This window comes from Grammomys surdaster, unplaced genomic scaffold (genome assembly GCF_004785775.1).
Source record: "Grammomys surdaster isolate TR1022 unplaced genomic scaffold, NIH_TR_1.0 318, whole genome shotgun sequence".
Lineage (NCBI taxonomy): Eukaryota > Metazoa > Chordata > Mammalia > Rodentia > Muridae > Grammomys > Grammomys surdaster.
Window position 1 is genome coordinate 30,076 of NW_021604737.1, and position 14,297 is coordinate 44,372.

A 14,297-nucleotide genomic window follows, 5' to 3' on the forward strand; every position below is an offset into this window, starting at 1 on the left:
TATATATATATATGTATATATATATATCCGGGCGGTGGTGGCGCACGCCTTTAATCCCAGCACTTGGGAGGCAGAGGCAGGCCTGGTCTACAGAGTGAGCTCCAGGACAGCCAGGGCTACACAGAGAAACCCTGTCTCAAAACAAACAAACAAACAAACAAACAAAAACACAAAAAAAGAAAGAAAGAAAGAAAAAGAAAAAAAATAAAGAACAAATATCTCTTTTAAAGAGTTCGCTGCCAGGCAGTGATGGCGCACGCCTTTAATCCCAGCACTTGGGAGACAGAGGCAGGCGGATTTCTGAGTTCGAGGCCAGCTAGGGCTATAAAGAGAAACCCTGTCTCGGAAAACAAGCAAACAAAACAACAACAACAACAAAAAAATAAAACAAGAGTTCACTATTGAAATTTGGTAGCATGGGAAATGAAGTAGAGGTAACATTACAATCAAAGATTACATCCAAGAAAAAGCAAGCATCATAAAAATCTTCTTGTCTAGTGTCTCTTCTCTCAAGTGTTTCTGCACATAATGGCTCATATCTGTCATTTGTCTCTACATCTGTAAGACTGTAAAGTGTGAGTTTATTTATCTTTACTTGTGTCTAAAGTCAAGGCATAAAAATTCTAACCTGTCGGCGTGCACTGGGGTATGGAGACTATTAACACGCGGCTCTGAGAGCGTGATTCGGGGTTTGAGTTGCTGGTGCAGAAGTTTGCGAGATGCCCAAGGCTAAGGGAAAGACTCGGAGGCAGAAGTTCGGTTACAACGTCAACCGAAAGCGTCTGAACCGCTCGTCGTAAGGCAGCGCCACGGATCGAGTGCTCCCACATCCGACATGCCTGGGACCACACCAAATTCGTGCGGCAGAACCTGGCGGAGATGGGGTTGGCCATGGATCCCAACAAGGCGGTTCCACTCCGTAAGAGGAAGGTGAAGGCCATGGAGGTGGACATGGAGGAGAGACCCAAGGATCTTGTACGGAAGCCCTATGTGGTAAATGACCTGGAGGCAGAAGCCAGCCTCCCAGAGAAGAAAGAAAATACCTTGTCTCGGGACCTCATCGACTATGTTCAGTACATGGTGGAGAATCACGGGGAGGACTATAAGGCCATGGCCCGGGATGAGAAGAATTACTATCAAGACACCCCAAAACAGATTCGGAATAAGATCAATGTCTATAAACGCTTTTACCCAACGGAATGGCAAGCCTTCATCGATTCTCTGCAGAGTAAGAAGATGGAGGTGGACTGAGTGGTGCATATCCCCAGAACTAGGTCTACTGGACCAAAGAAACCAAACCCCGGCTGTAAGGCAAGGGATGTATAGTTTCAAATGATGCTAAGTCCTATGGAATCGGGTTTTACATGTACACTGTCTCTGTCTCTCCCCCGGGCCCCCTTTTTCCTTCTAGAGAAGGAACTGTCTTTTTGTTTTAGTTTTTTGAGAGAGAGTGTCTCTCAGCCTTAGCTGTTCCAGAACTCTCTCTGTAGACCAGGTTGGCCTTGAACTCAGAGATCTACCTGCCTCTGCCTCCCAAGTGCTGGGATTAAAGGTGTGCACCACCACCACCTGGAGGAGGAACTTTTTCTCGAGGCCATGGTCTATGTTCTGTTGGGAGCTTACAGAAAGCCAGGGCCTGCTGTTCTATGTTCAGAGGGGATGCTGTATTTCAGTGTGTTCTGTATGTGATAAAGGAGTATTTTACCTGTGTAACATGACTAGGTATTTTCATTTTGTTTGAGACTGGGCTTCTCTGTGTAGCCCCACTTGTTTAGTATTTTGTGTTTACTATGCCCAGCTAAGCTCTAGAGCTGTCCCAGGGAAAGCTCACCTTATTAGTGCAGATGGGGTATCAGCTCAGCAGGAAGTACTGCAGTCATGGGCTTTTGTAGACACTGCCTTCTGCCTCTTCAGTGCTCCTAGCATTGGCTCCCTCCAGAGACTTCTCAGGAAGCCTGGGCTGACTATAGAAGGGTAAGGAACCAGGTCTCTCCTCACTGTGGATTGCTTTTGTTGGCCATGGCTTAAACATCAGGGACCCAAACCTGCTGTCTGGGGCTGGCAGATTGCTAGGTACCACTCTACTGTGTGCCACTAGTGGGTTTTCCATGACATGGCCATCTTCTGTGGCATGCCTGTTGCAAGCAGTGGTCTGAGAATGTGATGCCCGTTCTGCAGCAGGATCACGGGCTGAGTGGGGCGTCTTAAGGCCTAAAGAAACTCTACTATGAATGATGTAAAAACCTCCAGTTGTGTGTATTGTATATCTTCAGCGCTCTTGAAAAAAAAAAGTTTTTATACATTGTCTGTGAAAAAAAAAAAAAATTCTAACCTGTCAATCACCAGTATACATAAAAGCTAGCCTTTCCCAGTGGCTAGCGGCATATTTTTTCCTTTGCCACTGAAATAAATGCTAATATATTTTTTTATCCTCAACCTATACACACCTACCACTATTCTTTAAAATATATCTAGATTACAATACCAAATAAAATCTTACTAATATGTCAATTGTTATATGTTAGAAATAGTAACAAAAAAGTGTATGCATGTTCAATAGACACAATTCTTTAAAAATACCTTTCCTTTTGAACAGTTGTTTGCATCTCAAGATGTGGAATCTGTGAACATGGTATTAGTGGTTTTTCAGATGTGATTCTGTTCTTCATAGTGATACTTTGTTTTGTTTAATACTAAAACATTGGGCCACTGAACCAATTCACACTATCTGGGGAGGAGGGACCTTAAACCTACTTGTTTAATCCGTTATGCAGAGCCAATTCTCAGAGAAATAAGTATCACCAAATACACCTAATAAAATTCTTACAAGAAGCCAGCACTGAGGACAACATGTCACATTTATGTGCAGTTTAACATCTGCAGAGTTGTTACAAATTAGATTTTAAGGTTTTTTTTTTGTTTTTTTTTGTTTTTGTTTTGTTTTTTTGGTTTTTCGAGACAGGGTTTCTCTGTATAGTCCTGGCTGTCCTGGAACTCACTCTGTAGACCAGGCTGGCCTCGAACTCAGAAATCCGCCTGCCTCTGCCTCCTAAGTACTGGGATTAAAGGCGTGCGCCACCACCGCCCGGCTATTTTTTTTACTTTGTGTCTGTGCATGAGACTGGTACCACAGTGCAAATGTGAAGGTCAGAGAGTAATCTGAAAAAGTTATGTTCTTTTCTTCCTCTATGTGGATCATAGGATTAAACTCAAGACTGTCAGGCACAAGTGTCTTTACCCACTGAGCCATCTTGCCAGGCCAGATGAGACTTTAACTACAATTTATTAGACTTTACAATTTAAATTGTGAATCTGCATGACATGTGTTACCTAAACCAAAGACATTCTCCTAAGATCAATGAATTTATTTGGAAGGAGCACTGCAATCAGCATACTAACATAAATTGTGTTTATTCAAGGATATTCAGTATTTCAACTGTATTACAATAAATGGATCATAAATATGTACCTTTTCAATGAAAGAATAAGACTGCCATGACCAATCGTTTATCACTACAAGCAGGACAACAGATGTGACACAAGGCAATCTATGCAATATTTTTTTTTCCACAAGCACTAAAATCCAAACCCAACCAACCCCCTTTAATCAAGGTAAAACTTACAGAAAATACATCAAGACATCTAGATAGGAAGTTTTCTTTTGGACAACTGATATGGTCTTTTCAACAAATCAATGGCATGACTTACAGGAGCAGAGAAAGGTAGTGTGAAATGTTACTTTAGATTAAGACAAATACACAGCACACTAATTAGCAAACTAATGAAACGCACATTCTAAAAAAAAACAACTAAAACCAGAGGCACAAAGACTGATTAGATGCTAAAGACTTACTGTTGGGTTTTATTTTAAATAAGAATATGATATGCAAAGAAAATGCTTCCTTTTTGTTGTTAGAAATGGAAACTCAAGTAACAAATGAAACATTAGGTTACAGAATATTTGTTTTAAGCTTACTTAGGCAAGTACTGAAGATACATCTCATTTGGTCTAGTTGAATGCTATGTGTGTTATTAGGTTTCTAGATGTGTTTAAATCCTACATGTGTGCTAGTTTGTATTCTTTCACCTCTTTCTGTCCTTACAAGTCCTTTTCAAGTTTTCTGTTCAAACTTTTTTTTTTTTTGGGGGGGGGGGTTTGACCTAGAAATCAGATGTGCCCGCTTCTGCCTTCTAAGTGCTAGAATTAAAGGTGTGTACCACCATGCCTGGGCTAAAAAAGCTTTGTCTACGCAGAAATGGTTTGTGAAGGGACCCTACTGCCCAGGCATCTATTTATTGGCCACTTCCTAATCTCTCTTTCTTGTTGTCTTTTGAGGGATACTCCTGTGAAGGCTTATTTGCTTTCCTGAGATGGAGGATCTGGCTTTCTTAGAATTACAAAAAATTGTCTTTGGGAAGAAAACTAAACCTAAAAGAACTATTATTTGCAAAATATCTGTTTACTTACTGGGTTTTCTATAACTGAAATGTGACTCAGATCATTCAAAATTTTAAACTTAGGAAATTTTCTAAGTGTTACTACATTGTATGCTTTTTAAAAATGTGATTTCAATAATTTAAAGATTCGTTAATATCTTAATTTACTTATTTGTGTATTTTTGTTTGCCCTTTTGGAGTACAGGAGGTATGCTGTAATCAAACCTGGGCTTTATACATTCAACTGTACTGGGTATGGATTCTTGCTACATGACAAAACTTCACCTGGGGGAAGGGGTGAAGAGGGCAAGAGAGAGAAGTAGAAAACAAGCTAGTTTGCTTCAGTCGTGCAGCCAATTATTACTTGCTACATATATCCCATAACATGTTATAAATACTCTCAACCTGACAGGATCTAGAATTAGCAGAGTTAAGTTCATGCACACCAAGAGTAACCTAGGTCAGGTTAACTGAGATAGGAAACCCACATGAACTGTGAGCCGCAGCATTTCACTGGCTTACATTTCATTGGCTCTAGACCAAATAAAAAGGAAGACAGTAAGCACCAGTGCTCACCACTGGTTTGCTTCCTGACTGAGAATTCAGTGTGACCTCAAACTTCCGTCACCAATTTCTTCACCATGATGGACATGATCTCCCTGAACTGTTAAGGTGGATTAAAGAAGCCTTTCTTCCTTGGTTGCCTGTCCCATATTTTGTCACTGCAATGATAAAAACTAACTAATATCTATTTAACTATGTATAACAAATTCTGTTGGAGGGGAGAATATGATACACAAAAGCAATAATTTTAATAATTACCAATGCTAACAATTTGGAAAAATACCAAATTCTGAAGAATTTAAATCAAGTTTTCTCATGTCCCAAAACCTTTAGTGGATACCTAAAATCAAAATCATAATCAAATCCTATAATTTAATGCCTTTTCCATTTTAACTAATCCTGTATTACATACCATGGCCATCCATTTTTATCATTTTAAGTTCAACAGAAAGTCCAAAGACAATCCTTCCCTAACTTAAAGGAAACACTTGGTGGCTTCTCTTAGGCATATCCAGGCATGCTGAAATTACCAGAACCCCTATTGATTGTTTTTAGGCCATTTTTAAGGAAAAAAGTAAAACAAGGGTAACTTTAAAACAAATATTGTGATACTAACAATCTGGTAAGAAAATGTCTAAGTAACTGGTTAGTGGTCAGCTTTGCAGTAAGGAAATAACTGGCCTAACAGTTAGGTCCTTGGCAAGCCTCCAGCTCAGGACACAAATTTAAACTTATGAACTGTTTATGTCTGGAAATTTCTCCCCTTCTATTTTGGGACCACAGCTAATCAGAAACCACAGAAATCAAAATTTATAAATGAAAGGAGTACTACAGCATATTTTCCTACTTCTAAAATGACTTCTAAGGTGATTTTTGATATTTTTAATTGTGTATGTGTACCTACAGATACACATGTGCAAGCATGTGAAAGCCAAAGAATAAACTTAGGTATCATCAGGAACACCATCCACTTCCTATGAGACAGTCTCTCTCATTGGCCTAGACCTTACCAATTAGGGTGAGACTGATTGGCCAGCAAGGCCCCAGGGAGCCTCATCTGTCTCTGCAGTGCTTGCAGTGCTATAACCACAAGAATGAGCCCCATATCTTCCTTTTAAAGCAGTTGCTGAGAATGTAAACTCAGGTTCTCATGCTGGCAGGCAAACACCTGAGCTATCTTCCTAGTCTCTTTCCCCCTGCCCCAACTCCCCTTGAAACTCCATGTAGCCCAAGCTAGCTCCAACTCCAGATGGTCTTGCTTCCACCTTGTCCCATCAGTGCCACCAAGGCAAACTAAATGACTTAATATGTAGTCACAAACCTTCAAAAGCCAAGCCCCTCACCCCACTCTTTCTTGTCTCACTGACTCTACATCAGGAACAACAACAAAAAAAGCTACTCAATCTATTATTTACAAAATACCCTAGCACTCGATTTTTAGAACTATGAAAATTCAAAATACAAGTATATACAACAGGCAGATGAAAAATCCAATTGCAAAGAGATCCAAGTTTTTTTTAAAAAAGAGAATTGCTATTACAAGTGAAATCATCTCCCAAAAGCTTGATTAATCCAGATCCACACACTTCCAGCACCTTCTCATTAGTTATCTGCAAGTCTTAAGCATACTGTCACACTAGAAGAAGTATGGTCCTCCTCCTACCTTTCTTCCATTTACCCCAAAGAAAATGTTATCAGACTCATTCAGACATCAGTGAAGGCCACCATCCCTCCATTTCATGCACATCATCTAGGATGCCGAACCTTTTCTCAGCACACAAGTCTACTTTGACCTTTCATTATCTCCAACATCAATGTCCATCTCTCACCACACCACTGCACTATAGCATCTAATTATCTCACTTCTAATACCAATCTGCATAGCTACAATTTATTTCTTAATGAAACACAAAACACTCTAGCATATCTTTACACCCGCCCCTCCATCCAATAAAAAAATTAAAAAAAAATATACACACATTTATTCCCTCAGTGGCAAACAAACAAACAAACTTCTAACTTGACATATCAAACCAGGACTACCCTGGTCATTTCTACTATGGCTGTCTTGAACCCTTTCAGTTAACATCATGAGCTTGTTCCTCCTCCTCCTCCTACCACAGGATACTGTACTCACACATTTTTTTCTTCCTCTAGGTCAGCGATTCTCAACTTTCCTAAACACTGCAACCATTTAATACAGTTCCTCATGGTGTGGTGACCTTCAGCCATAAAATTATCTTTGTGACTACTTCGTGACTGTAGTTTTTCTAGTTATGACTTGTAAATAGTTTTGGAGACAGATCTGCCAAGAGTCCCAACCCACAGGTTAAGAACCACGGCACTAGGTAACTTCTATTTACTATTGGACTGTCAAAAGGCTTCTCCCTACATTTCATCCACCTGAAAATTGAGATCTTGACCTTTAGGGTTGCCCCCACAAAAACAAGGACTGTTCACAATTGTAATTCCAACATTTACTCCTGACAAATTCATGATTGAATTCATTCTAAAAATAACAAGTTTACAAGCTGGAGATGCATTTAAAAAGTCGGATCAACAGAGGTAAAAAGAGATGAGTATGCTTGAGTAATTACAACACATGAATGTTCAGGTTAAGGAACAAGAGACCTTGGAATATGTATGTGGGTTTTGAGCTGTCACTTGATAGGAACATTCAAATCCAAATACTACATTAAGAGTGTAGTCTTTGAGCCAGTGAATGGCTCAGTAGGTAAAACATTTGCTACTCGAGCCTGAGTTAGATCCAGAGTGTCCTCTGACCTTCACAAACAATCTTGACCACAGCATGCAGACACACTCACTCCTCTCTCTCCTCCCTCCTCCATACATACACACAGTGTAACAATAAAATAATACTTTCAATTAGCCAGTGGCAGCACATGCCTTTAATCCCAGCACTGGAGGCTGAGGCAGGCAGATCTTTTTGAGTTCCAGGCCAGCCTGGTTTACAGTTCTATGTCAGCCAGAGTTGCATGGTGAGACCTATCTCCAAAAACAAAGTGTTTGACTGTAAGTCTGAATGAAATACAGAATTGGCTATCTGCCAAAATGTGCAGGAGCAGGAATATGGAGTTGAAGAAGAAAAAACCTAGTAAGTCTGAATAAGGAAAGAACAATGATGTTGAAACCAAGTCAGAGTCTCAGAAAGGTTAACATTTAAGGAAAGGGCCACACATGGGACTTGGGAGGAGGGATGGCATAAATTCAAGTCTAAAGTTTTTTCAATAGAGTAATACTACTTCCCATATGGGAAGTAATACTACTTCCCATAGTACTAAACGATAAAGTTACATATACACTAGAAATGATCAATGCAGGAGACAATCAAGCAGTGAGGACAGACGTTTGACTACAGTGACTTGGAAGTGAAGGAGATAAAGGAACTGGAGAACAGCAAACACATTGAATTCTGATGCTAACTGTGTCCCCCAAAACTGTTTGCACATAGCTTCTGGGAACATGCCCCCAGTTAATTCTGATTGGTAAATAAAGACGGTAGCAACCAATAGCTGGTGTAAAGAGAAAGGGAAGAGGAGGAGGAGGAGGAAAGAGAAACACCATGCATGAGGAGTGAAGGACAGGGAGGCATGTAACATAGAAATTTGTAAGTAGTAACTCAGAATTATCAGTGGATTCTAACAGCATGGAGATTAGGCAGTTGCCCAGCTATTGTGGTGCTTAAGGTATATTAAAATATAAAAGCTGTGTGTCTTTCATTCAGGAACATAAAACATTGAGGTGAGAAGCAACACCACGCACAGGATTTTTAATAATACTACAAACATAACTATTTTTCCAAGAGGTCTGAATGCAAAATGATACAAAAGACCAGGATAATTGTAGGCTCTACCCAACAACATAGCAACAGCCAGGTAGTTCTAGTTGCTCTAAATAGAACCTCTCTCTGACCCCTTTCTCCCTCTCTCCTTTCCTTTTTCTCTACTTCTACCTCTTCCTCAATCCCCCTTCCCGTGCTCCCAACTGGATCCGAAAAGGCACTCCCCACCTCCCGCCATACCATACCACACTTTACAAATACATCAGAAGGGTTAGGAAACAACTTAGCCTTTGTCTACTTAATTTTTTGAAATGAGACACTCTAGTTGCTGAAAACATGAGGGACAAAAATATGCTAGAAAATGGTCTAAGAATGAGTCATGAGGAATTTGACCTTAACCAGCAAGAATTCAAAGAAACAAAATCTTTCTCAGGGAAGAAAGCATGTATGTGTATATAGGCACACAGGTGTTAAAGAAAGCAGTCTACTATAGCAAGATACACATACCCAAATCCATGGGCAAGGACTTTCCTAAAATGCTCCCCACCAAAAAATGTAGTATTCATCACTGCTTGTGCTTATCTTAATGATAAGCTGCTATTCAAAGATGCTCAGGTATGGTGGTACTTATCTATAATACCAGCATTTGGAAGGAAGAGGAAGGCAGAAAAAAATTCAAGGTCTTAGATACAAACCAATCTGGAACTGATTAAGAAATTTCTACCCTACTATCTTTCATGGTGCCTGAAGATGCTATAAAGGCCACTTAAGAAGATATCAAAATAATTACCCCCACATGCTACAATGCCAACCTACCAGGCAAGCTACGCCCACTGGTGTAACAGTGGCAAGACTAATATGGGAGTAACCAATCAGTTTCTAATTGTATTTGAAACCTGATCCACAAGAAGGACTGATATCTTTTAAACCTGGTTAAAAGCCTACTGCTGGGGAGATCTTAGGCCCTGGGTAGAACCCACCACTGTTGTCTTACTTACTACATGTTCATGTTGTTGGCCTGCCCTCTAAACATTCACTTTTATACCTGTTGGTAAGTGCTGCTCTCAACCTTTATCAGAGAAGCTTCTTTTTGTAATGAGCAGTAATTAATTCAGGACTCAGAAGTGTGCTAAGATTGGTGACAGTGAGAGCTCAGTCCTAAATGGGCCTCAAGGCTTAGAGAATATCATCAAAGAGCAGGAGGACCAAAGAGTGCTGTCTTCTGGGGACATGACAAGGCCACTGCACTCCTAAATTCACAGCAGCTGTGGTATCTACACAGACTGCACACGATCATCTCAGTTGGCCATTATTGAGAAAAGGAGAGTCAATCTTCTTTAGGGGAAGGGAGGTGGCAGCTAGTAGGCTGCTCATGTTCCCATACCAACACACATGAGGCTAGCACTAACTGGATTCAGGAGACAAGTTTTTAAGGTAGGGGGAGACAGAGGAGATGGATGAACAGTTAAGAGCACTTGCTGCTCTTTCAGAGGACCTGAGTTCAGCTCCCAGCATCCACATCAGGCAGCTCACCACAACCATCTGTAACTCCAGCTTCAGGGAATCCTACACCTCCAGCCTCTAAGGGCACCTGCACTCATGTCCACATGAAGACACACACATCTATAAATAATTAAAAATATTAATTTTTTAATGAAGACACAGAGGTAGGAGGGAAGCATGAGGCAGGGGTCAGGTGGAGCAGAACACAAAAGAGTGGAGATGATCAAGTTAATGTGTGCCTGTGTGTGTAAAATTGTCACACACAAAAAAACACCTTTTTTTATAGAAAATTAAAAAGTGGTTGAAGACCACTTTTTGTGGTTGAGAACACTTCCTGAGGATACAAGTTCAATTCCAGGAATCCACATGGCAGCTAATGACCATCTGTAACTCCAATTCCAAAGGATCTGACACCCTCTTCTGGCCTCCACAAGCACCCAGGACCCAAGTAGTGTACACATGTACATATAAGAAAAGACTTACACAAAGAAAATCTTATTTAAAAAATCAAATTTAAAAAGAATTGAAGACCCTCATGGTTGTACTGGGATAGATGAAGAAACCCTGTCTCAGAAGGGGTGTGACAGTTGCAGCACAGGAATACTCTCTGTATTCCTCAGGTGCTAACAAGAGCTACCTCAACGCAAGGAATTCAGTTTTCCTCTTTTCTTTGAGCATTATGAGGAAACACACACTTAGAATTCTTTTTTTGCAAAACTTTCTTCTTCAAACTTTCCTCCAATACTGTCTGTCAACAGCTAGGAAAAATAAAATGCTACCAAAAAAACCCTAACTTTATAATATATTAAAATTTAAAGACAAAAAAGTTTTCTGTGAAATACCCAATTTAAAATCTAAATTATTGGCCAAAGTATTACTAGGATTTAAGTAATTAAAAAAATTTTAATAAATCTTTTTATGCACTAAAAGGTCTACTTTTGAATTCATTCTACAATCATAAAAGATTTATATGTATATATATTTAAAAATTTACTAAAAGATTGAGAGATACAGAAGTATATCTATTTTTCCAAAACTGCAAAGTAATGATATTTATCAAGTCATTATTCATATTAAAGAAAAACTGTCAATCTCAGAATGGCTGAGTCACTCCTGAAGAAACCAATGTTGAATCCAAATAATTCCAATAAACCTAGCAGGTAATCAAGTAATTTTGCAAAAGGAAATGTGTAAACAACCTACACTTAAATGAAACACATGTAAAGATAAGTTAAACAACTTTTGATATGGTCGACCAAAAGATCATGCACACTGCAGATTCTAAATAAATCCCCCTACTTCCTGTAGAGCCGTGCATTTTAAATACAGAGACTTCCATTGTACCAAATTATCTTTGACTAACAAAGTAACATTAAGGAGGAAAGCATCAAACTCCAAATGTCAAACTCCTACTTCTCACCCACCTTTCCAGAAGTCTCTGAACAACTGGGCATTTAAGTCTATGCATCTCCTCTTCTCACCTCAGAGTTTACCCAACCACTCCTTTGCATAACTTTCCCCAGGCAACTTGAAAAGAGCCTTTTCCCTTAAGAGTTTCCTACAAAAAGAAGCTTCTTTCCACAGACATGCTACTGCCTCTAAGTACCATTTATTTGCATTTTTCAGTAGTACTGGGATCACTTTTTGGTAACACATAGCTTGTTATATAAACACAACTGTTATTATTTAACATCAAAATAAGTGATTACATCACGATGTAGTATTTCTGGTGGTTTTGAAAATCTGTCTCATAAAAGACTTTTCACACCTGGTTACGCAGTACAGGAAATTTCCTCTTACGCTGTCAAAGGGGGGAAAAGCAAACCACACAGAATATCGTAAAGATTTATATTAAATCGCTTCCAATACTGATGACTAGTACACTACAAATACTAAAGACTTCGCAGCAAACCCCGCCTAACTCCCCTCCAAAAAACCCCAAACGAGGAAACACAGAAATTTGCTAAAGCAAAATACACTCAAACTACCCGAGGTTCTGAGACACTGTCTAGTTGTCTTCCATGTAGCCCAGGTTTATTTCAAACCCTGGATGGTTCCTGGATTTCCAAAATACTGAGATTTTAAGTGTGGCTCATGACCCAATTCCAAAGATATTAGAGATGCCTTAAAATCATAATCAAGTTCTTGTCTAGTAGAGAGAAACTTGTGAATGTACTGAAACAACTGCAGGGAATGCTACTAGCAGATTACCAAGTGTTTATAAGTCCTAAAACTATTTAAAATATAAAATTTTTAAGTACCTGGAACTATTTTAAATTGTTCCCACAAGGACACTTCAGCTATTTTCATTTGAACTCACTCTTACACTACTATAATCGGTTTACTTTTTCTTTTAGCATTGGAATCGATAGGCGCCTAAGGAAAATTGTTTTCATCAGTTCCTGAAATTAAAACGCAAGGTATTTACTTTCAAAGGAGGGGGGACTCACTTTACATTTAAAGACAGGAAGGAGCACGGTTTTTGTTTTTTTGGTTTTTTTTTTTTTTTTTTAGCTTCATTCTGTCTGTACCCCTTAAAATGTAGCAGACTGTTCTGTGTAACTTTTCGTTTCCAACACACTGAGAAGGCAAATGGCCTTGGATCAAGGATCACCAAGCCACTGATTGTGTCTATCACAGTCAATGCTCCAAAGTCAACAGTTCCAGGGCTGTGTGGCAGGCACCTTATCAGCTTTCTCGGGGAATGCTGGGAAACCGCAAACCTAAGAGAATCACAAAACCTGAGAATTCTTCAGTAAAAAAGACAGCGTGGACTCAAAGACTAGGAGCACAAGGACTGGGTCCTCCGTACCTAGGGTCAAGCCGAAGTGACACAAGGGACCCACACCATTAACCTAGGACCATGCATGCCCCAGCTGACGCACAGCTTTCTGTCGCGCACTTGCGGACGTGCCAACACTCCGGGTCAGTCCCAGCCAGACACTCCTAGGTCTCCCGTCTCCGCGGAGTCCCGCACCTGACAGGGAAGACTCCGGGCGAGGCCGTGAGCGCCTCGCCCGCCGGCCGCGCCTGCCCAAAGCCGCTGAACGCCGCCCGCAGCCCCCAGAGGTCTTGCTCTCAGGCGCCGGTCCGCACGGCCCCGACCGCACCGCGGCCGCCCTGGGGCAAGGACGCCATGCGGGCTGGCGGGCGGGCAAGGCGCGGGCGGGCTCCCGCGGCGCCCCCGCGGGCCGCAAGATGGCGGCGGTGCCGGACTGAGCCCTCCGCGGCGCCTGTCCGGCTCCCTCCCCTCCCCTCCGCAGCCCGGCCCGGCAGCGGCAGACAGCGAGGCGCGGGGCCGAGGGACGCAGCGGGGCCGCGGCTCCGACGCTCCGCTCGGGCGTGGGGGAGGGGGAGGGGAACACGGCCCGTCCACCCCGTCGCCGCCGCCGCCCGCCGGCCCCAGCCCGGCTCGGGCGCGTCCCAGACAGCCTACCTTTGAATTTGAGGTCTGAAGGAGGGTCGAGGACCAGGATCTGCTCGTGCTTCGCCATGGCTCCGGAGGCGGACGCCATAGGAGACAGCGCAGAGCGGGGGCGCGCCCGCGGCGGCGGTTCGCTGGCGGGGGCGGGGGGCGGGGGGCGGGGGACGGTGGCGAGGCCGGCTCCGCGGAGCTCTAGGACAAGGCCAGGCTCACGATTACCGAAGCTCCGCGCCTACTGCCAGGCCGCAGGTCCCGAGGGCCGCCTGTCGGGTCAGCAGCTCCGGGTGTCACAACTGACTCAACCCCACACCAGCCGCCGCGGCCACGCGCACTGCGATCCTCGGCTCCCCACGTGACGGGCTCTACGTGCCTACGTGCGCGCCCCCGCGGCCTGGAGCCCTCGTGCTGGCCCCGCCCTCCGGGCCTAACTGGGCTCAGCGCTGAGCTAATGCGCCTGCGCACCTCCGACTTGGCCGCAGCACCCTGCGCCGCGCTGCTGTCAATCTCTGGGGCGGAGTAGGGCTCTTAGCGGGAGACGCGGTGCGCGGCGCCCGGGGAGGGGCATCG

At 42.4% G+C, this 14,297-nt stretch overlaps 1 protein-coding gene and 1 pseudogene across 3 annotated transcripts in view; one reads left to right on the plus strand and one right to left on the minus strand.

The window, feature by feature from the left end:
- Vapa (VAMP associated protein A) overlaps positions 1-14,084 on the minus strand; it is a 40,825-nt gene extending 26,741 nt beyond the window's left edge. For 2 of the 3 annotated variants that reach the window (XM_028777974.1, XM_028777972.1), the window contains exon 1: positions 13,743-14,084. In XM_028777974.1, coding sequence (XP_028633807.1) covers positions 13,743-13,821 — 79 coding nt within the window. In that variant the 5' untranslated portion in view covers positions 13,822-14,084. The remainder of the gene's footprint in view (positions 1-13,742) is intronic. The other variant, XM_028777971.1, reaches the window with a different exon arrangement.
- On the plus strand, positions 647-1,713 carry LOC114629870 (annotated as a pseudogene).
- Positions 14,085-14,297: the final 213 nt, after the last annotated feature.